Below are 22,895 nucleotides of genomic sequence, written 5' to 3'. Positions count from 1 at the left end.
TGACTGGAGAGGTGACTGCTGGGAATGGGGCATTATACAGTAACACCGGGGGATGTGTCTGGGTGATGACTGGAGAGGTGACTGCTGGGAATGGGCCATTATACAGTAACACCATGGGACGTGTCTGGGTGGTGACTGGAGAGGTGACTGCTGGCAATTGGTCATTATACAGTAACACCAGGGGATGTGTCTGGGTGATGACTGGAGAGGTGACTGCTGGGAATGGGGCATTATACAGTAACACCAGGGGATGTGTCTGGGTGATGACTGGAGAGGCGACTGCTGGGAATGGGACATTATACAGTAACACCAGGGGACGTGTCTGGGTGATGACTGGAGAGGTGACTGCTGGGAATGGGACATTATACAGTAACCCCAGGGGACGTGTCTGTGTGGTGACTGGAGAGGCGACTGCTGGGAATGGGACATTATACAGTAACACCAGGGGATGTGTCTGGGTGATGACTGGAGAGGTGACTGCTGGGAATGGGGCATTTATACAGTAACACCAGGGGACGTGTCTGGGTGATGACTGGAGAGGTGACTGCTGGGAATGGGGCATTATACAGTAACCCCAGGGGACGTGTCTGGATGATGACTGGAGAGGTGACTGCTGGGAATGGGGCATTATACAGTAACACAGCGGGACGTGTCTGGATGATGACTGGAGAGGTGACTGCTGGGAATGGGACATTTTACAGTAACACCAGGGGACGTGTCTGGGTGATGACTGGAGAGGTGACTGCTGGGAATGGGTTATTATGCAGTAACACAAGGAGACGTGTCTGGGTGATGACTGGAGAGGTGACTGCTGGGAATGGGGCATTATACAGTAACAGCGGGGGATGTGTCTGGGTGATGACTGGAGAGGCGACTGCTGGGAATGGGACATTATACAGTTTCATTGGGGGACGTGTCTGGGTGATGACTGGAGAGGTGACTGCTGGGAATGGGACATTATACAATAACACCGGGGGACGTGTCAGGGGTGATGACTGGAGAGGTGACTGCTGGGAATGGGACATTATACAGTAACACCGGGGGACGTGTCTGGGTGATGACTGGAGAGGCGACTGCTGGGAATGGGACATTATACAGTAACACCGAGAGATGTGTCTGGGTGATGACTGGAGAGGCGACTGCTGGGAATGGGACATTATACAGTAACATTGGGGGACGTGTCTGGGTGATGACTGGAGAGGTGACTGCTGGGAATGGGACATTATACAATAACACCGGGGGACGTGTCAGGGGTGATGACTGGAGAGGTGATTGCTGGGAATGGGACATTATACAGTAACACCGGGGGACGTGTCTGGGTGATGACTGGAAAGGTGACTGCTGGGAATGGGACATTATACAGTAACACCGGGGGACGTGTCTGAGTCATGACTGGAGAGGTGAATGCTGGGAATGGGACATTATACAGTAACACCAGGGGACGTGTCTGAGTGATGACTGGAGAGCTGACTGCTGGGAATGGGACATTATACAGTAACACCAGGGGATGTGTCTGGGTGATGACTGGAGAGGTGACTACTGGCAATTGGACATTATACAGTAACACCAGGGGATGTGTCTGGGTGATGACTGGAGAGGCGACTGCTGGGAATGGGACATTATACAGTAACACCAGGGGACGTGTCTGGGTGATGACTGGAGAGGTGACTGCTGGGAATGGGACATTGGCCCTCATTCCGAGTCGTTCGCTCGGTATTTTTCATCGCATCGCAATGAAAATCCGCTTAGTACGCATGCGCAATATTCGCACTGCGACTGCGCCAAGTAATTTAACAATGAAGATAGTATTTTTACTCACGGCTTTTTCATCGCTCCGGCGATCGTAATGTGATTGACAGGAAATGGGTGTTACTGGGCGGAAACACGGCGTTTTATGGGCGTGTGGATGAAAACGCTACCGTTTCCGGAAAAAACGCAGGAGTGGCTGGAGAAACGGGGGAGTGTCTGAGCGAACGCTGGGTGTGTTTGTGACGTCAAACCAGGAACGACAAGCACTGAACTGATCGCACAGGCAGAGTAAGGTTGAAGTTACTCAGAAACTGCAAAGTAGTTTTTAATCGCAATATTGCGATTACATCGGTCGCAATTTTAAGAAGCTAAGATACACTCCCAGTAGGCGTAGGCTTAGCGTGTGTAACTCTGCTAAATTCGCCTTGCGACCGATCAACTCGGAATGAGGGCCATTATACAGTAACACCAGGGGATGTGTCTGGGTGATGACTGGAGAGGTGACTGCTGGGAATGGGGCATTTATACAGTAACACCAGGGGACGTGTCTGGGTGATGACTGGAGAGGTGACTGCTGGGAATGGGGCATTATACAGTAACCCCAGGGGACGTGTCTGGATGATGACTGGAGAGGTGACTGCTGGGAATGGGGCATTATACAGTAACACAGCGGGACGTGTCTGGGTGATGACTGGAGAGGTTACTGCTGGGAATGGGACATTTTACAGTAACACCAGGGGACGTGTCTGGGTGATGACTGGAGAGGTTACTGCTGGGAATGGGGCATTATACAGTAACACAGCGGGACGTGTCTGGGTGATGACTGGAGAGGTGACTGCTGGGAATGGGACATTTTACAGTAACACCAGGGGACGTGTCTGGGTGATGACTGGAGAGGTGACTGCTGGGAATGGGGCATTATACAGTAACAGCGGGGGATGTGTCTGGGTGATGACTGGAGAGGCGACTGCTGGGAATGGGACATTATACAGTTTCATTGGGGGACGTGTCTGGGTGATGACTGGAGAGGCGACTGCTGGGAATGGGACATTATACAGTAACACCGAGAGATGTGTCTGGGTGATGACTGGAGAGGCGACTGCTGGGAATGGGACATTATACAGTAACATTGGGGGACGTGTCTGGGTGATGACTGGAGAGGTGACTGCTGGAAATGGGACATTATACAATAACACCGGGGGACGTGTCAGGGGTGATGACTGGAGAGGTGATTGCTGGGAATGGGACATTATACAGTAACACCGGGGGACGTGTCTGGGTGATGACTGGAAAGGTGACTGCTGGGAATGGGACATTATACAGTAACACCGGGGGACGTGTCTGAGTGATGACTGGAGAGGTGAATGCTGGGAATGGGACATTATACAGTAACACCAGGGGACGTGTCTGGGTGATGACTGGAGAGGTGACTGCTGGGAATGGGCCATTATACAGTAACACCAGGGGATGTGTCTGGCTGATGACTGGAGAAGTGACTTCTGGGAATGGGACATTATACAGTAACACCAGGGGATGTGTCTGGGTGATGACTGGAGAGGTGACTGCTGGCAATTGGACATTATACAGTAACACCAGGGGATGTGTCTGGGTGATGACTGGAGAGGCGACTGCTGGGAATGGGACATTATACAGTAACACCAGCGGATGTGTCTGGGTGATGACTGGAGAGGTGACTGCTGGGAATGGGACATTATACAGTAACACCAGGGGATGTGTCTGGGTGATGACTGGAGAGGTGACTGCTGGCAATTGGTCATTATACAGTAACACCAGGGGATGTGTCTGGGTGATGACTGGAGAGGTGACTGCTGGGATTGGGGCATTATACAGTAACACCAGGGGATGTGTCTGGGTGATGACTGGAGAGGCGACTGCTGGGAATGGGACATTATACAGTAACACCAGGGGACGTGTCTGGGTGATGACTGGAGAGGTGACTGCTGGGAATGGGACATTATACAGTAACACCAGGGGACGTGTCTGGGTGATGACTGGAGAGGTGACTGCTGGGAATGGTGCATTATACAGTAACACCGGGGGACGTGTCTGGGTGATGACTGGAGAGGTGACTGCTGGGAATGGGACATTATACAGTAACACCGGGTGATGTGTCTGGGTGATGACTGGAGAGGTGACTGCTGGGAATGGGGCATTATACAGTAACACCGGGGGACGTGTCTGTGTGATGACTGGAGAGGTGACTGCTGGGAATTGGACATTATACAGTAACACCGGGGGACGTATCTGGGTGATGACTAGAGAGGTGACTGCTGGGAATGGGGCATTATACAGTAACACCAGGGGACGTGTCTGGGTGATGACTTGAGAGGTGACTGCTGGGAATGGGACATTATACAGTAACACCAGGGGATGTGTCTGGGTGATGACTGGAGAGGTGACTGCTGGGAATGGGGCATTTATACAGTAACACCAGGGGACGTGTCTGGGTGATGACTGGAGAGGTGACTGCTGGGAATGGGGCATTATACAGTAACCCCAGGGGACGTGTCTGGATGATGACTGGAGAGGTGACTGCTGGGAATGGGGCATTATACAGTAACACAGCGGGACGTGTCTGGGTGATGACTGGAGAGGTGACTGCTGGGAATGGGACATTTTACAGTAACACCAGAGGACGTGTCTGGGTGATGACTGGAGAGGTGACTGCTGGGAATGGGTTATTATGCAGTAACACAAGGGGACGTGTCTGGGTGATGACTGGAGAGGTGACTGTTGGGAATGGGGCATTATACAGTAACAGCGGGGGATGTGTCTGGGTGATGACTGGAGAGGCGACTGCTGGGAATGGGACATTATACAGTAACATTGGGGGACGTGTCTGGGTGATGACTGGAGAGGTGACTGCTGGGAATGGGACATTATACAATAACACCGGGGGACGTGTCAGGGGTGATGACTGGAGAGGTGACTGCTGGGAATGGGACATTATACAGTAACACCGGGGGACGTGTCTGGGTGATGACTGGAGAGGCGACTGCTGGGAATGGGACATTATACAGTAACACCGAGAGATGTGTCTGGGTGATGACTGGAGAGGCGACTGCTGGGAATGGGACATTATACAGTAACATTGGGGGACGTGTCTGGGTGATGACTGGAGAGGTGACTGCTGGGAATGGGACATTATACAATAACACCGGGGGACGTGTCAGGGGTGATGACTGGAGAGGTGATTGCTGGGAATGGGACATTATACAGTAACACCGGGGGACGTGTCTGGGTGATGACTGGAAAGGTGACTGCTGGGAATGGGACATTATACAGTAACACCGGGGGACGTGTCTGAGTGATGACTGGAGAGGTGACTGCTGGGAATGGGCCATTATACAGTAACACCAGGGGATGTGTCTGGCTGATGACTGTAGAAGTGACTTCTGGGAATGGGACATTATACAGTAACACCAGGGGATGTGTCTGGGTGATGACTGGAGAGGCGACTGCTGGGAATGGGACATTATACAGTAACACCAGGGGATGTGTCTGGGTGATGACTGGAGAGGTGACTGCAGGGAATGGGACATTATACAGTAACACCAGGGGATGTGTCTGGGTGATGACTGGAGAGGCGACTGCTGGGAATGGGACATTATACAGTAACATTGGGGGACGTGTCTGGGTGATGACTGGAGAGGTGACTGCTGGGAATGGGACATTATACAATATCACCGGGGGACGTGTCAGGGGTGATGACTGGAGAGGTGAATGCTGGGAATGGGACATTATAAAGTAACACCGGGGGACGTGTCTGGGTGATGACTGGAGAGGTGAATGCTGGGAATGGGACATTATACAGTAACACCAGGGGACGTGTCTGGGTGATGACTGGAGAGGTGACTGCTGGGAATGGGCCATTATACAGTAACACCAGGGGATGTGTCTGGCTGATGACTGGAGAAGTGACTTCTGGGAATGGGACATTATACAGTAACACCAGGGGATGTGTCTGGGTGATGACTGGAGAGGTGACTGCTGGCAATTGGACATTATACAGTAACACCAGGGGATGTGTCTGGGTGATGACTGGAGAGGCGACTGCTGGGAATGGGACATTATACAGTAACACCAGGGGACGTGTCTGGGTGATGACTGGAGAGGTGACTGCTGGGAATGAGCCATTATACAGTAACACCAGGTGACGTGTCTGAGTGGTGACTGGAGAGGTGACTGCTGGGAATGGGACATTATACAGTAACACCGGGGGACGTGTCTGGGTGATGACTGGAGAGCTGACTGCTGGGAATGGGCCATTATACAGTAACACCAGGGGACGTGTCTGGGTGGTGACTGGAGAGGTGACTGCTGGCAATTGGACATTATACAGTAACACCAGGGTATGTGTCTGGGTGATGACTGGAGAGGCGACTGCTGGGAATGGGACATTATACAGTAACACCGAGAGATGTGTCTGGGTGATGACTAGAGAGGTGACTGCTGGGAATGGGACATTATACAATAACACCGGGGGACGTGTCTAGGTGATGACTGGAGAGGTGACTGCTGGGAATGGGACATTATACAGTAACACCTGGGGACGTGTCTGGGTGGTGACTGGAGAGGTGACTGCTGGCAATTGGACATTATACAGTAACACCAGGGTATGTGTCTGGGTGATGACTGGAGAGGCGACTGCTGGGAATGGGACATTATACAGTAACACCGAGAGATGTGTCTGGGTGATGACTAGAGAGGTGACTGCTGGGAATGGGACATTATACAATAACACCGGGGGACGTGTCTGGGTGATGACTGGAGAGGTGACTGCTGGGAATGGGACATTATACAGTAACACCGGGGGACGTGTCTGGGTGATGACTGGAGAGGTGACTGCTGGGAATGGGGCATTATACAGTAACACCAGGGGACGTGTCTGGGTGATGACTGGAGAGGTGACTGCTGGCAATTGGACATTATACAGTAACCCCAGGGGACGTGTCTGGATGATGACTGGAGAGGTGACTGCTGGGAATGGGACATTATACAGTAACACCAGGGGATGTGTCTGGGTGATGACTGGAGAGGTGACTGCTGGGAATGGGACATTATACAGTAACACCAGGGGATGTGTCTGGGTGATGACTGGAGAGGTGACTGCTGGCAATTGGTCATTATACAGTAACACCAGGGGATGTGTCTGGGTGATGACTGGAGAGGTGACTGCTGGGAATGGGGCATTATACAGTAACACCAGGGGATGTGTCTGGGTGATGACTGGAGAGGCGACTGCTGGGAATGGGACATTTTACAGTAACACCAGGGGACGTGTCTGGGTGATGACTGGAGAGGTGACTGCTGGGAATGGGACATTATACAGTAACCCCAGGGGACGTGTCTGTGTGGTGACTGGAGAGGCGACTGCTGGGAATGGGACATTATACAGTAACACCAGGGGACGTGTCTGGGTGATGACTGGAGAGGTGACTGCTGGGAATGGTGCATTATACAGTAACACCGGGGGACGTGTCTGGGTGATGACTGGAGAGGTGACTGCTGGGAATGGTACATTATACAGTAACACCGGGGGACGTATCTGGGTGATGACTGGAGAGGTGACTGCTGGGAATGGGGCATTATACAGTAACACCAGGGGACGTGTCTGGGTGATGACTGGAGAGGTGACTGCTGGGAATGGGACATTATACAGTAACACCAGGGGATGTGTCTGGGTGATGACTGGAGAGGTGACTGCTGGGAATGGGGCATTTATACAGTAACACCAGGGGACGTGTCTGGGTGATGACTGGAGAGGTGACTGCTGGAAATGGGGCATTATACAGTAACCCCAGGGGACGTGTCTGGATGATGACTGGAGAGGTGACTGCTGGGAATGGGGCATTATACAGTAACACAGCGGGACGTGTCTGGGTGATGACTGGAGAGGTGACTGCTGGGAATGGGACATTTTACAGTAACACCAGGGGACGTGTCTGGGTGATGACTGGATAGGTGACTGCTGGGAATGGGTTATTATGCAGTAACACAAGGGGACGTGTCTGGGTGATGACTGGAGAGGCGACTGCTGGGAATGGGACATTATACAGTAACATTGGGGGACGTGTCTGGGTGATGACTGGAGAGGTGACTGCTGGGAATGGGACATTATACAGTAACACCGGGGGACGTGTCTGGGTGATGACTGGAGAGGCGACTGCTGGGAATGGGACATTATACAGTAACACCGAGAGATGTGTCTGGGTGATGACTGGAGAGGCGACTGCTGGGAATGGGACATTATACAGTAACATTGGGGGACGTGTCTGGGTGATGACTGGAGAGGTGACTGCTGGGAATGGGACATTATACAATAACACCGGGGGACGTGTCAGGGGTGATGACTGGAGAGGTGAATGCTGGGAATGGGACATTATAAAGTAACACCGGGGGACGTGTCTGGGTGATGACTGGAAAGGTGACTGCTGGGAATGGGACATTATACAGTAACACCGGGGGACGTGTCTGAGTGATGACTGGAGAGGTGAATGCTGGGAATGGGACATTATACAGTAACACCAGGGGACGTGTCTGGGTGATGACTGGAGAGGTGACTGCTGGGAATGGGCCATTATACAGTAACACCAGGGGATGTGTCTGGCTGATGACTGGAGAAGTGACTTCTGGGAATGGGACATTATACAGTAACACCAGGGGATGTGTCTGGGTGATGACTGGAGAGGTGACTGCTGGCAATTGGACATTATACAGTAACACCAGGGGATGTGTCTGGGTGATGACTGGAGAGGCGACTGCTGGGAATGGGACATTATACAGTAACACCAGGGGATGTGTCTGGGTGATGACTGGAGAGGTGACTGCAGGGAATGGGACATTATACAGTAACACCGGGGGATGTGTCCGGATGATGACTGGAGAGGTGACTGCTGGGAATGGGGCATTATACAGTAACACAGCGGGACGTGTCTGGGTGATCACCGGAGAGGTGACTGCTGGGAATGGGGCATTATACAGTAACACCAGGGGACGTGTCTGGGTGATGACTGGAGAGGTGACTGCTGGGAATGGGGTATTATGCAGTAACACCAGGGGACGTGTCTGGGTGATGACTGGAGAGGTGACTGCTGGGAATGGGGCATTATACAGTAACACCAGGGGACGTGTCTGAGTGGTGACTGGAGAGGTGACTGCTGGGAATGGGACATTATACAGTAACACCAGGGGATGTGTCTGGGTGATGACTGGAGAGGCGACTGCTGGGAATGGGACATTATACAGTAACACCAGGGGATGTGTCTGGGTGATGACTGGAGAGGTGACTGCAGGGAATGGGACATTATACAGTAATACCAGGGGACGTGTCTGGGTGATGACTGGAGAGGTGACTGCTGGGAATGGGGCATTATACAGTAACACAGCGGGACGTGTCTGGGTGATCACCGGAGAGGTGACTGCTGGGAATGGGACATTATACAGTAACACCGGGGGACGTGTCTGGGTGATGACTGGAGAGGTGACTGCTGGGAATGGGACATTATACAGTAACACCAGGGGATGTGTCTAGGTGATGAATGGAGAGGCAACTGCTGGGAATGGGACATTATACAGTAACACCAGGGGACGTGTCTGGGTGGTGACTGGAGAGGTGACTGCTGGCAATTGGACATTATAGAGTAACACCAGGGGATGTGTCTGGGTGATGACTGGAGAGGCGACTGCTGGGAATGGGACATTATACAGTAACACCGAGAGATGTGTCTGGGTGATGACTGGAGAGGTGACTGCTGGGAATGGGACATTATACAGTAACACCGGGGGACGTGTCTGGGTGATGACTGGAGAGGTGACTGCTGGGAATGGGACATTATACAATAACACCGGGTGACGTGTCAGGGGTGATGACTGGAGAGGTGACTGCTGGTAATGGGACATTATACAGTAACACCAGGGGATGTGTCTGGGTGATGACTGGAGAGGTGACTGCTGGGAATGGGACATTATACAGTAACACCAGGGGATGTGTCTGGGTGATGACTGCAGAGGTGACTGCTGGGAATGGGACATTATACAGTAACACCGGGGGACATGTCTGGGTGATGACTGCAGAGGTGACTGCTGGGAATGGGACATTATACAGTAACACCGGGGGACGTGTCTGGGTGATGACTGCAGAGGTGACTGCTGGGAATGGGACATTATACAGTAACACCAGGGGATGTGTCTGGGTAATGACTGGAGAGGTGAATGCTGGGAATGGGGCATTATACAGTAACACCAGGGGACGTGTCTCTGTGATGACTGGAGAGGCGACTGCTGGGAATGGGGCATTATACAGTAACACCAGGGGACGTGTCTGGGTAATGACTGGAGAGGTGAATGCTGGGAATGGGGTGTTATACAGTAACACCAGGGGACGTGTCTGGGTGATGACTGGAGAGGTGACTGCTGGGAATGGGACATTATACAGTAACACCGGAGGACGTGTCTGATGACTGGAGAGGTGACTGCTGGGAATGGGGCATTATACAGTAACACCAGGGGATGTGTCTGGGTGATGACTGGAGAGGCGACTGCTGGGAATGGGGCATTATACAGTAACACCAGGGGATGTGTCTGGGTGATGACTGTATCACTGTGTGTGTCAGGTTCCTATAAGGTGTCAGGATGTCACTGTCTATGTCTCCATGCAGGAGGGGGAGTATATAGAGGAACACAGGGGTCTGTACAAGGAATTGATGATGGAGAATCACCGACCCCTCACATCACTGGGTAAGAGGAGACTGTCATGTATTGTACAGGGGAGAGCAGGTATGGGGGTCCCTATATACACACATCACCTGATAATCACATATATACACTGTACCCAGTCACTGTGTGTCTCCTACAGATGGGCCCAGTAACAGAGATACCCCAGAGAGATGTCTCCGTCCTCTGTATTCCCAGGATTGTACAGAGGAGAATCACAGGACCCCACAGGAGGATCAGGTAGGTGGGATTTAGGGTCTCACCTATATACCAAAGTGACTCTAACTATATTATCTGTAAAGGAGCTGTGTGTCTAATTATTTGTATTCTATTACAGATATCAGAAATGTTTAATGTTTTCTTTTATTGCTGGTTTATGTAGGGTGAAGACCACATGAATAATATTAAGGTCAAATATACAGAGGAAGAAGAAGAGACGTATGTGACTGATATAAAGACAGAAGATATAGAGGGAGAAGGAGAAATGTATGTGACTGATATGAAGGCAGAAGATATAGAGGGAGAAGAAGAGACGTATGTGACTGATATAAAGGCAGAAGATACAGAGGGAGAAGAAGAGACGTATGTGACTGATATAAAGGCAGAAGATATAGAGGGAGATGAAGAGACGTATGTGACTGATATAAAGGCAGAAGATATAGAGGGAGAAGAAGAGACGTATGTGACTGATATAAAGGCAGAAGATATAGAGGGAGAAGAAGAGACGTATGTGACTGATATAAAGGCAGAAGATATAGAGGGAGAAGAGACGTATGTGACTGATATAAAGGCAGAAGATATAGAGGGAGAAGAGACATATGTGACTGATATGAAGGCAGAAGATATAGAGGAAGAAGAAGAGACGTATGTGACTGATATAAAGGCAGAAGATAGAGATGGAGAAGAGACGTATGTGACTGATATGAAGGCAGAAGATATAGAGGAAGAAGAAGAGACGTATGTGACTGATATAAAGGCAGAAGATATAGAGGGAGAAGAAGAGACGTATGTGACTGATATAAAGGCAGAAGATATAGAGGGAGAAGAGACGTATGTGACTGATATAAAGGCAGAAGATATAGAGGGAGAAGAAGAGACGTATGTGACTGATATAAAGGCAGAAGATATAGAGGGAGAAGAAGAGACGTATGTGACTGATATAAAGGCAGAAGATATAGAGGGAGAAGAAGAGACGTATGTGACTGATATAAAGGCAGAAGATATAGAGGGAGAAGAAGAGACGTATGTGGCTGATATAAAGGCAGAAGATATAGAGGAAGAAGAAGAGACGTATGTGGCTGATATAAAGGCAGAAGATACAGAGGGAGAAGAAGAGACGTATGTGACTGATATAAAGGCAGAAGATATAGAGGGAGAAGAAGAGACGTATGTGACTGATATAAAGGCAGAAGACATAGAAGGAGAAGAAGAGACGTATGTGACTGATATAAAGGCAGAAGATATAGAGGAAGAAGAAGAGACGTATGTGACTGATATAAAGGCAGAAGATACAGAGGGAGAAGAAGAGACGTATGTGACTGATATAAAGGCAGAAGATATAGAGGGAGAAGAAGAGACGTATGTGACTGATATAAAGGCAGAAGATATAGAGGAAGAAGAAGAGACATATGTGACTGATATAAAGACAGAAGATATAGAGGGAGAAGAAAAGGCGTATGTGAAGGGTGATCAGCAATGTAAAGAAGAGGAGATCCCTACAGATATCAGCATAGGTGAGTAATAATCACTTATTACAGAAAATAGTAAAAAAAAATTCTCAAGGCACTATGATGTCATTGTGTGTCACCAGCCCAGAGATCTGACCAGTCTCCTCAACACACTCTCTGGTGTATCTCATACATCAGGAGCCATCAGCCCCTATTATACTCCTGCTCTCCCCTCACATCATGTCACTGTGTGTCACCAGCCCAGAGATCTGACCAGTCTCCTCAACACACTCTCTGGTGTATCTCATACATCAGGAGCCATCATCTCCTATTATACTCCTGCTCTCCTCCTCACATCATGTCACTGTGTTACCAGCCCAGAGATTTGACCAGTCTCCTCCCCACACTCTCTGGTGTATCTCATACATCAGGAGCCATCAGCTTCTATTATACTCCTGCTCTCCCCCTCACATTATGTCACTGTGTGTCACCAGCCCAGAGATCTGACCAGTCTCCTCAACACACTCTCTGGTGTATCTCATACATCAGGAGCCATCAGCTTCTATTATACTCCTGCTCTCCCCCTCACATTATGTCACTGTGTGTCACCAGCCCAGAGATCTGACCAGTCTCCTCCCCACACTCTCTGGTGTATCTCATACATCAGGAGCCATCAGCCCCTATTATACTCCTGCTCTCCCCCTCACATCATGTCACTGTGTTACCTGCCCAGAGATCTGACCAGTCTCCTCCCCACACTCTCTGGTGTATCTCATACATCAGGAGCCATCAGCCCCTATTATACTCCTGCTCTCCCCCTCACATCATGTCACTGTGTGTTACCATCCCAGAGATCTGACCAGTCTCTTCCCCACACTCTCTGGTGTATCTCATACATCAGGAGCCATCAGCCCCTATTATACTCCTGCTCTCATCCTCACATCATGTCACTGTGTGTTACCAGCCCAGAGATCTGACCAGTCTCCTCCCCACACTCTCTGATGTATCTCATACATCAGGAGACATCAGCCCCTATTATACTCCTGCTCTCCCCCTCACATCATGTCACTGTGTGTTACCAGCCCAGAGATCTGACCAGTCCCCTCCCCACACTCTCTGGTGTATATCATACATCAGGAGCCATCAGCCCCTATTATACTCCTGCTCTCCCCCTCACATCATGTCACTGTGTGTTACCATCCCAGAGATCTGACCAGTCTCTTCCCCACACTCTCTGGTGTATCTAATACATCAGGAGCCATCAGCCCCTATTATACTCCTGCTCTCCCCCTCACATCATGTCACTGTGTGTTACCATCCCAGAGATCTGACCAGTCTCTTCCCCACACTCTCTGATGTATCTCATACATCAGGAGACATCAGCCCCTATTATACTCCTGCTCTCCCCCTCACATCATGTCACTGTGTGTTACCAGCCCAGAGATCTGACCAGTCTCCTCCCCACACTCTCTGATGTATCTCATACATCAGGAGACATTAGCCCCTATTATACTCCTGCTCTCCCCCTCACATCGTGTCACTGTGTGTTACCAGCCCAGAGATCTGACCAGTCTCATCCCCACACTCTCTGGGTTATCTCATACATCAGGAGCCATCAGCCCCAATTATACTCCTGCTCTCCCCTCACATCATGTCACTGTGTGTTACCAGCCCAGAGATCTGACCAGTCTCCTCCCCACACTCTCTGGTGTATCTCATACATCAGGAGACATCAGCCCCAATTATACTCCTGCTCTCCCCTCACATCATGTCACTGTGTGTTACCAGCCCAGAGATCTGACCAGTCTCCTCCCCACACTCTCTGATGTATCTCATACATCAGGAGCCATCAGCCCCTATTATACTCCTGCTCTCCCCCTCACATCATGTCACTGTGTTACCAGCCCAGAGATCTGACCAGTCTCCTCCCCACACTCTCTGGTGTATCTCATACATCAGGAGCCATCAGCCCCAATTATACTCCTGGGAGTAAGAGATGGCAGTAAGAGGGAGAGAAAGTTGGGAGGAAGATTGAGTGCAAAGCTGGGTAAAGAGGGGTAGACAGATGGCAGGAGAAGAAATCGGAGGATGAAGGAGGGAGGGACTGAGATGGTAGAAAGAGGAGTGACATAGAACTGGGAATAAAGGAGGAGACAGATGGCAGGAAGATCTTAGATAGAGATGGCAAGAAGATGGGTAGAGACGGGAGGATGTAGGGAAGGGACTGAGTTGGCAGAGGAGCGAGATAGAGCTGGGGATAAAAGATAAAAAGAAACCAAATGTCAGGAAGGGGGTGGTGGTAGAGATGAGAAGTGGTGGGGTAGAGAGATAGCAGGAAGAATGGGAAGAGATGAGAGGGGGATACTGGGGGTGGGAAGAGGGGTAGAGATTAGAGGGAGAGAGATAAGTAGTGGTGTAGAGAGAAATAGCAGGAAGATGGAGAGATGGGAGGATGAAGAGGAGTGAGAGAGAGAGAGAGAGAGAGAGAGAGGGGAAACAGGTGGCAGAGATGAGAGGGAGAGAGATGAGAAGTAGTGGGGTAGAGAGAGATGGCAGGAAGAACAGGAAGAGAGATGCCAGGAAGATGGAGAAGATGGGAGGATGAAGAGAAATGAGATAGAGGGGGAGACAGGTGGCAGAGATGAGAAGGAGCGAGATGAGAAGTAGCGGGGTAGAGAGAGATGGCAAGAAGATGGAGAGATGGGAGGATGAAGAGGAGTGAGATAGAGAGCGGGACACAGGTAGTAGAGAGAGATGGCAGGAAGATGGAGAAGATGGGAGGATGAAGAGGAGTGAGATAGAGAGGGGGAGACAGGTGGCAGAGATGAGAGGGAGAGATGAGAAGTAGTGCAGTAGAAACAGATGGCAGGAAGATGGAGAAGATGGGAGGATGAAGAGGAGTGAGATAGAGAGGGGGAGACAGGTGGCAGAGATGAGAAGTAGTTGTGTAGAGAGAGATGGCAGGAAGATGGAGAAGATGGGAGCATGAAGAGGAGTGAGATAGAGAGGGGGAGACAGATGGCAGAGATGAGAAGTAGTGACGTAGAGAGAGATGGCAGGAAGATGGAGAGATGGGAGGATGAAGAGTGAGAGGGGGAGACAGATGGCAGAGATGAGAGAGATGAGAAGTAGTGAGGTGGCAGGAAGAATGGGAAGAGAGACTGCAGGAAGATGGAGAAGATGGGAGGATGAAGAGGAGTGAGATAGAGAGCGGGAAACAGGTGGCAGAGATGAGAAGTAGTGAGGTAGAGAGAGATGGCAGGAAGATGGAGAGATGGGAGGATGAAAAGTGAGAGGGGGAGACAGATGGCAGAGATGAGAGAGATGAGAAGTAGTGAGGTGGCAGGAAGAATGGGAAGAGAGATTGCAGGAAGATGGAGAAGATGGGAGGATGAAGAGGAGTGAGATAGAGAGCGGGAAACAGGTGGCAGAGATGAGAAGTAGTGAGGTAGAGAGAGATGGCAGGAAGATGGAGAAGATGGAAGGGTGAAGAGTGAGAGAGAGGTGGAGGCGGGTGGCAGAGATGAGAAGTAGTGGGGTGGGGAGAGATGGCAGGATGAAGAGGAGTGAGATGGGGAGACAGGTGGCAGAGATTAGAGGGGGAGAGATGAGAAGAAGTGAGGTAGAGAGATGGCAGGAAGAATGGGTAGAGAGATTGCAGGAAGATGGAGAAGATGGGAGGATGAAGAGGAGTGAGATAGAGGGGGAGAGAGGTGGCAGAGATGAGAGGGAGAGAGATGAGAAGAAGTGAGGTAGAGAGATGGCAGGAAGAATGGGTAGAGAGATTGCAGGAAGATGGAGAAGATAGGAGGATGAAGAGGAGTGAGAGAGAGGTGGAGGCAGGTGGCAGAGATGAGAAGTAGTGGGGTGGGGAGAGATGGCAGGATGAAGAGGAGTGAGAGGGGGAGACAGGTGGCAGAGATAAGAGGGAGAGAGATGAGAAGAAGTGAGGTAGAGAGAGATGGCAGGAAGAATGGATAGAGAGATTGCAGGAAGATGGAGAAGATGGGAGGATGAAGAGTGAGATAGAGAGGGGGAGCCAGGTGGCAGAGATGAGAAGTAATGGGGTGGAGAGAGATGGCAGGAAGATGGAGAAGATGGGAGGATGAAGAGGACTGAGAGGGCGATACAGATGGCAGAGATGAGAGGGAGAGAGATGAGAAGTAGTGCAGTATCGAGAGATGGGAGGATGAAGACGAGTGAGAGAGGGGGAGACAGGTGGCAGATATGAGAGAGATGAGAAGTAGAGGGGTAGAGAGAGATGGCAGGCAGATGGAGAAGATGGGAGGATGAAGAGGAGTGAGATAGAGAGGGGGAGACTGGTGGCAGAGATGAGAAGTAGTGGGGTAGAGAGAGATGGTAGGTGGAAGAGGAGAGAGAGAGGTGGCAGAGATGAGAGGGAGAGAGATGAGAAGTAGTGGTGTAGAGAGAGATGGCAGGAAGATGGAGAGATGGGAGGATGAAGAGTGAGAGGGGGAGACAGATGGCAGAGATGAGAGAGATGAGAAGTAGTGAGGTAGAGAGAGGTGGCAGGAAGAATGGGAAGAGAGATTGCAGGAAGATGGAGAAGATGGGAGGATGAAGAGGAGTGAGATAGAGGGGGAGACAGGTGGCAGAGATGAGAGGGAGAGAGATGAGAAGAAGTGAGGTAGAGAGATGGCAGGAAGAATGGGTAGAGAGATTGCAGGAAGATGGAGAAGATAGGAGGATGAAGAGGAGTGAGAGAGAGGTGGAGGCAGGTGGCAGAGATGAGAAGTAGTGGGGTGGGGAGAGATGGCAGGATGAAGAGGAGTGAGAGGGGGAGACAGGTGGCAGAGATAAGAGGGAGAGAGATGAGAAGAAGTGAGGTAGAGAGAGATGGCAGGAAGAATGGATAGAGAGATTGCAGGAAGATGGAGAAGATGGGAGGATGAAGAGTGAGATAGAGAGGGGGAGCCAGGTGGCAGAGATGAGAAGTAATGGGGTGGAGAGAGATGGCAGGAAGATGGAGAAGATGGGAGGATGAAGAGGACTGAGAGGGCGATACAGATGGCAGAGATGAGAGGGAGAGAGATGAGAAGTAGTGCAGTATCGAGAGATGGGAGGATGAAGACGAGTGAGAGAGGGGGAGACAGGTGGCAGATATGAGAGAGATGAGAAGTAGAGGGGTAGAGAGAGATGGCAGGCAGATGGAGAAGATGGGAGGATGAAGAGGAGTGAGATAGAGAGGGGGAGACTGGTGGCAGAGATGAGAAGTAGTGGGGTAGAGAGAGATGGTAGGTGGAAGAGGAGAGAGAGAGGTGGCAGAGATGAGAGGGAGAGAGATGAGAAGTAGTGGTGTAGAGAGAGATGGCAGGAAGATGGAGAGATGGGAGGATGAAGAGTGAGAGGGGGAGACAGATGGCAGAGATGAGAGAGATGAGAAGTAGTGAGGTAGAGAGAGGTGGCAGGAAGAATGGGAAGAGAGATTGCAGGAAGATGGAGAAGATGGGAGGATGAAGAGGAGTGAGATAGAGAGCGGGAAACAGGTGGCAGAGATGAGAAGTAGTAAGGTAGAGAGAGATGGCAGGAAGATGGAGAGATGGGAGGATGAAGAGTGAGAGGGGGAGACAGATGGCAGAGATGAGAGAGATGAGAAGTAGTCAGGTGGCAGGAAGAATGGGAAGAGAGATTGCAGGAAGATGGAGAAGATGGGAGGATGAAGAGGAGTGAGATAGAGAGCGGGAAACAGGTGGCAGAGATGAGAAGTAGTGAGGTAGAGAGAGATGGCAGGAAGATGGAGAAGATGGAAGGGTGAAGAGGAGTGAGAGAGCGGTGGAGGCGGGTGGCAGAGATGAGAAGTAGTGGGGTGGGGAGAGATGGCAGGATGAAGAGGAGTGAGAGGGGGAGACAGGTGGCAGAGATGAGAGCGAGAGAGATGAGAAATAGTGAGGTAGAGAGAGATGGCAGGAAGAATGGGTAGAGAGATTGCAGGAAGATGGAGAAGATGGGAGGATGAAGAGGAGTGAGATAGAGGGGGAGGCAAATGGCAGAGATGAGAGCGAGAGAGATGAGAAATAGTGAGGTAGAGAGAGATGGCAGGAAGAATGGGTAGAGAGATTGCAGGAAGATGGAGAAGATGGGAGGATGAAGAGGAGTGAGATAGGGGGAGACAGGTGGCAGAGATGAGAAGTAATGGGGTGGAGAGAAATGGCAGGAAGATGGAGAAGATTGGAGGATGAAGAGGAGTGTGAGAGAGGGGAGACAGGTGGCAGAGATGAGAAGTAGTGGGGTAGAGAGAGATAGCAGGAAGAAGCAGAGATGGAAGGATGAAGAGGAGTGAGAGGGAGGGGGAGACAGGTGGCAGAGATGAGAGGGAGAGAGATGGGAAGTAGTTTGGTAGAGAGAGATGGAAGGATGAAGAGGAGTGAGAGGGAGGGGGAGACAGGTGGCAGAGATGAGAGGGAGAGAGATGGGAAGTAGTTTGGTAGAGAGAGATGGAAGGATGAAGAGGAGTGAGAGAGGGGGGGGGAGACAGGTGGCAGAGATGAGAAGTAGTGTGGTAGAGAGAGATGGCAGGAAGATGGAGAAGATGGGAGGATGAAGAGGAGTGAGAGAGAGAGAGAGGGGGAGACAGATGGCAGAGATGAGAAGTAGTGTGGTAGAGAGAGATGGCAGGAAGATGGAGAAGATGGGAGGATGAAGAGGAGTGAGAGAGATGGGGAGGCAGGTGGCAGAGATGAGTGAGATGAGAAGTAGTGGGGTATTGAGAGATGGCAGGAAGATGGAGAAGATGGGAGGATGAAGAGGAGTGAGATAGAGAGGGGGAGAGAGGTGGCAGAGATGAGAGGGAGAGATGAGAAGTAGTGCAGTAGAGACAGATGGCAGGAAGATGGAGAAGATGGGAGCATGAAGAGGAGATAGAGGGCGACACAGATGGCAGAGATGAGAGGGAAAGAGATGAGAAGTAGTGAGATAGAGAGAGATGGCAGGAAGATGGAGAAGATAGGAGGATGAAGAGGAGTGAGAGAGAGGGGGAGATAGGTGGCAGAGATGAGAGGGAAAGAGATGAGAAGTAGTGAGATAGAGAGAGATGGCAGGAAGATGGAGAAGATGGGAGGATGAAGAGGAGTGAGATAGAGGGGGAGACAGGTGGCAGAGATGAGACGGAGAGAGATAAGAAGTAGTGAGGTAGAGAGAAATGGTAGGAAGATGGAGAAGATGGGAGGATGAAGAGGAGTGAGAGAGAGGGGGAGACAGGAAAAGAAGAACAGGGTCAGATTTACTTACCCTGTGCGACGGATCCAGCGACGAAGGTCTCGGAATTGACATCAGACATCCGCCCTCCAAACGCCTGGATGCCCCAGAACGCCTCCCGCCTGTCAGTCTTCTTGCGATCGCCGCTGCAATCCCTTTTTCCGCTGGCGGTGTCGGGGCAACCACGCGCATGCACAAAGTGGCCGCCGTGCATGTGCAGTTCCGACCCGTTCTCAACGCTGCAACAAACTACCGCGTGCGAATGGGTCGGAATGACCCTCTATGTCTCTGCATTTTTTTTCCACTCTCCCCTTTCCTTGTGTATATCTTGTATAACTGGAAAGTGGGAAAAGCATTTAAGTCTAAGCAGGGCTCCTCTGTCAGTACTATGTGGGTGTCTAGCACTAGTCTGCGGGACTCACCTATCCGGGCGCTGGTAGTGCCGCGGCGTGGCATGCAAGTTTCTCATGGACGGCGGGTGAGACAGCGGAAGGTCTCAGCCTTGGCAGCAGTCAGCACTAACCTGTGTCATGATGGCCTGTGTTTGGTGTTGTCTGTTCTATATGACCGGCGTTTCTGCGTATCTGCATAATGGGCACCGCCATGTTGGAGACCATCAGATGACTGCCAGTAGCCAATGGCCGGCCAGAGGGTATTCCTGAACCAATAGATGCGCGGTTATGCCTATAATGCACCCACTCCTGTGACCGTTCTTCCAGTGTCCCACAGATCAGGTGTATGAGGAGATACTGTAGTATTTTGTATGTACATCTGAGGACACTGCGGTCACTCCCTTTCTATGGGTCATGGCGTTTCTTCCATCTCTTCTTTTCCGGATTGAGAGTCGGATTAGCTTCCTCTGTTCGGCTTTGCTACATAATAAAGTGAAGAGGAAGATGCCAGTGGGAGCGAAGATAATTAGTCAGCCCGACTAACTCAGCATCAAATGGATCACGAGGAAAGGAGTTTTAAAGACAATGCCTTATCTGTATAACAAGACTCTCTGCACATGTTACATCTGCCCCACCTGAAGCGCAACATGGTTTTGCCCAGTTGGCTACTTTTATGGTTTGCTAACAAACCTGAATAACCCCTATATTTGCTGTTTGCAATCACTTTCTTACTCTTTTTTTTTTAAATGTACAAATGAAACAACTAAACATCTTGAACCCATAGAGTAAAATATTTGACTCCATTTACCTGTATCTTATTTCCAGCAGATAAACACAACAGGAATATCTCAGAGGAACATTTATCTCCAGCGTTCGAAACAGAAGATAACAAAAACATCATACGAGATTCTCCAGACGAAATCTCCATAACCCTAAATATACATCCAGTACATCGCAGTTCCGATATATCATCTGATCCCTCTAATCACGAGGAAGCTTCTAGCAGTAACTTGGAATCTGTTACCCATAGTACAACTCATACTGGTGATACAGTCTTCTCCTGTTCTGAATGTGGGAAATGTTTTAAACATCAGTCAATTTTAATTAGACATCAGAGAACCCACAAAAGTAAGAAACCATTTACATGTTCTGAGTGTGGGAAATGTTTCCCATATAGATCACATTTGAACAAACATTGGCGAATTCACACAGGCGAGAAACCATTTCCGTGTTCTGAGTGTTCTAAATGTTTTACTCGGAAAGCAGGCCTTGTTATACATCAGAGAAGTCACACAGGTGAGAAGCCATTTACATGTTCTGAGTGTGGCAAATGTTGTAAACGGAAATCAGATCTTGTTGAACATCTGAGAATTCACACAGGTGAAAAACTATTTCCATGCTCTGAGTGTGGGAAATGTTTTACACGGAAATCAGATATTGTTAGACATCAGATGATTCACACAGGTGAGAAGCCATTTCCATGTTCGAAGTGTGGGAAATGTTTTACAGAGGAAAAGTATCTTGTTGAACATCAGGGAATACACTTACGTGAGAAACCATTTCAATGTTCAGAGTGTGGGAAATGTTTTACATACAGTTCCGTTTTTAATCAACATTGGAGAATTCACACGGGTGAGAAACCATTTACATGCTCTGATTGTGGGAAATGTTTTACACAAAAAACACATCTTTTTGAACACGAGAGAAGTCACACAGGTGAGAAACCATTTCCATGTGCTGAATGTGGGAAATGGTTTACTCGAAAAGCATATCTTGTTGAACATCAGAGAACTCACACAGGTGAGAAGCCATTTTCTTGTTCTGAGTGTGAGAAATGTTTTACACAGAAATCAAATCTGGTTTTACATCAGAGAACTCACACAGGTGAAAAGCCATTTCCATGTTCTGAGTGTGGGAAATGTTTTTCACAAAAATCAGATCTTGTTGCACATCAGAGACGTCACACAGGTGAGAAACCATTTCCATGTTCTGATTGTGGTAAAAGTTTTATACAAAAATCAGATCTTGTTATACATCAGAGAATACACACGGGGGAGAAACCATTTCCATGTTCTGAGTGTGGGAAATGTTTTACATACAAATCAACTCTTGTTACACACAAGAGAAGTCACATAGGAGCTGATGGGTGTTAAACACTGTTGAAGTAATTGATGTTAATGCCATTGATATTTTTTATAGAATTCTTTAAAGATAAGCATGAATCCACTCACAAACTGTTAGCTTAAAGCTATACACACTTTTTGAGTGTAAGTGAAAATTCCAGTCACATTGCTATAAATGCAATTACCATTCACAGACCTATATGTCATGAGCAGTAGACTGGAACACAGCAGCAATACGTGGAACTTATTGTAGGTCGTTTACTCGATCAGATATTGACATAACTCAGAAGACCAGCAATGGACTTGAGATATAATGGGTATTTTATTAAGACCTTCATTTACACATGCAGTGGTAATATTTAATTATCATTGTGATATTGTATTACATCTGTGTTGTATTTGAAATTGCTCTTTATCATATATTAAAACTTCTTTTTTATGTGTGGTTAGTTGTGCATTTCTGTATATTGTGTAACTTTATTCTATAGAGGAATAGCAGCTGCGCCTAAGTTCTCACACCATATGTATTAGAGTTTGGCACTGACACCACATATATATATTCATGTATCTGTCTATGGCCAGACTAGTCAGCCAGTGGGTGAGGGCTTCTCTGCTCGGTGGAAGCACACACAGTCAGTGTCACGTCACCATGTATCTGTCTATGGCCAGACTAGTCAGCCAGTGGGTGAGGGCTTCTCTGCTCGATGGAAGCACACACAGTCAGTGTCACGTCACCATGTATCTGTCTATGGCCAGACTAGTCAGCCAGTGGGTGAGGACTTCTCTGCTCGGCAGAAGCACACACAGTCAGTGTCACGTCACCATGTATCTGTCTATGGCCAGACTAGTCAGCCAGTGGGTGAGGGCTTCTCTGCTCGGTGGAAGCACGCACAGTCAGTGTCACGTCACCATGTATCTGTCTATGGCCAGACTAGTCAGCCAGTGGGTGAGGGCTTCTCTGCTCGGTGGAAGCACGCACAGTCAGTGTCACGTCACCATGTATCTGTCTATGG

General features: G+C 49.6%; 2 protein-coding genes across 3 annotated transcripts in view; both read left to right on the top strand.

Annotated features, from left to right (window-relative positions):
• The window catches only part of LOC134983565 (lactase/phlorizin hydrolase-like), a 744,668-nt gene that overhangs the window by 259,014 nt on the left and 462,759 nt on the right, over positions 1 to 22,895 (top strand). The window lies entirely within an intron of this gene.
• Positions 10,436 to 22,321, top strand: LOC134983558 (zinc finger protein 23-like). 2 transcript variants are annotated; one of them, XM_063949212.1, is made up of 4 exons: positions 10,436 to 10,509; positions 10,628 to 10,725; positions 10,868 to 12,218; positions 20,588 to 22,321. In XM_063949212.1, the coding sequence occupies exons 1-4, from the start codon at positions 10,476 to 10,478 to the stop codon at positions 21,910 to 21,912; spliced, it is 2,808 nt and encodes a 935-aa protein (XP_063805282.1). In that variant the 5' UTR covers positions 10,436 to 10,475; the 3' UTR covers positions 21,913 to 22,321. The 2 variants fall into 2 exon arrangements, with proteins under 2 accessions (XP_063805282.1, XP_063805281.1); XM_063949211.1 differs by having other exon boundaries at positions 20,585 to 22,321.

This window comes from Pseudophryne corroboree (assembly GCF_028390025.1).
Source record: "Pseudophryne corroboree isolate aPseCor3 chromosome 3 unlocalized genomic scaffold, aPseCor3.hap2 SUPER_3_unloc_18, whole genome shotgun sequence".
In the NCBI taxonomy this organism is placed as follows: domain Eukaryota; kingdom Metazoa; phylum Chordata; class Amphibia; order Anura; family Myobatrachidae; genus Pseudophryne; species Pseudophryne corroboree.
This window is presented reverse-complemented; position numbering and strand designations above follow the sequence as displayed.

Bases quoted from the DNA above. Each gene is read 5' to 3' on its own strand.
- LOC134983558 (XM_063949211.1), top strand. From the start codon at position 10,476: ATGATGGAGAATCACCGACCCCTCACATCACTGG. The intron at 10,510-10,627 runs GTAAGAGGAGAC...TGTCTCCTACAG, and splicing joins CCGACCCCTCACATCACTGG to ATGGGCCCAGTAACAGAGAT. The intron at 12,219-20,584 runs GTGAGTAATAAT...TCTTATTTCCAG, and splicing joins CCCTACAGATATCAGCATAG to CAGATAAACACAACAGGAAT.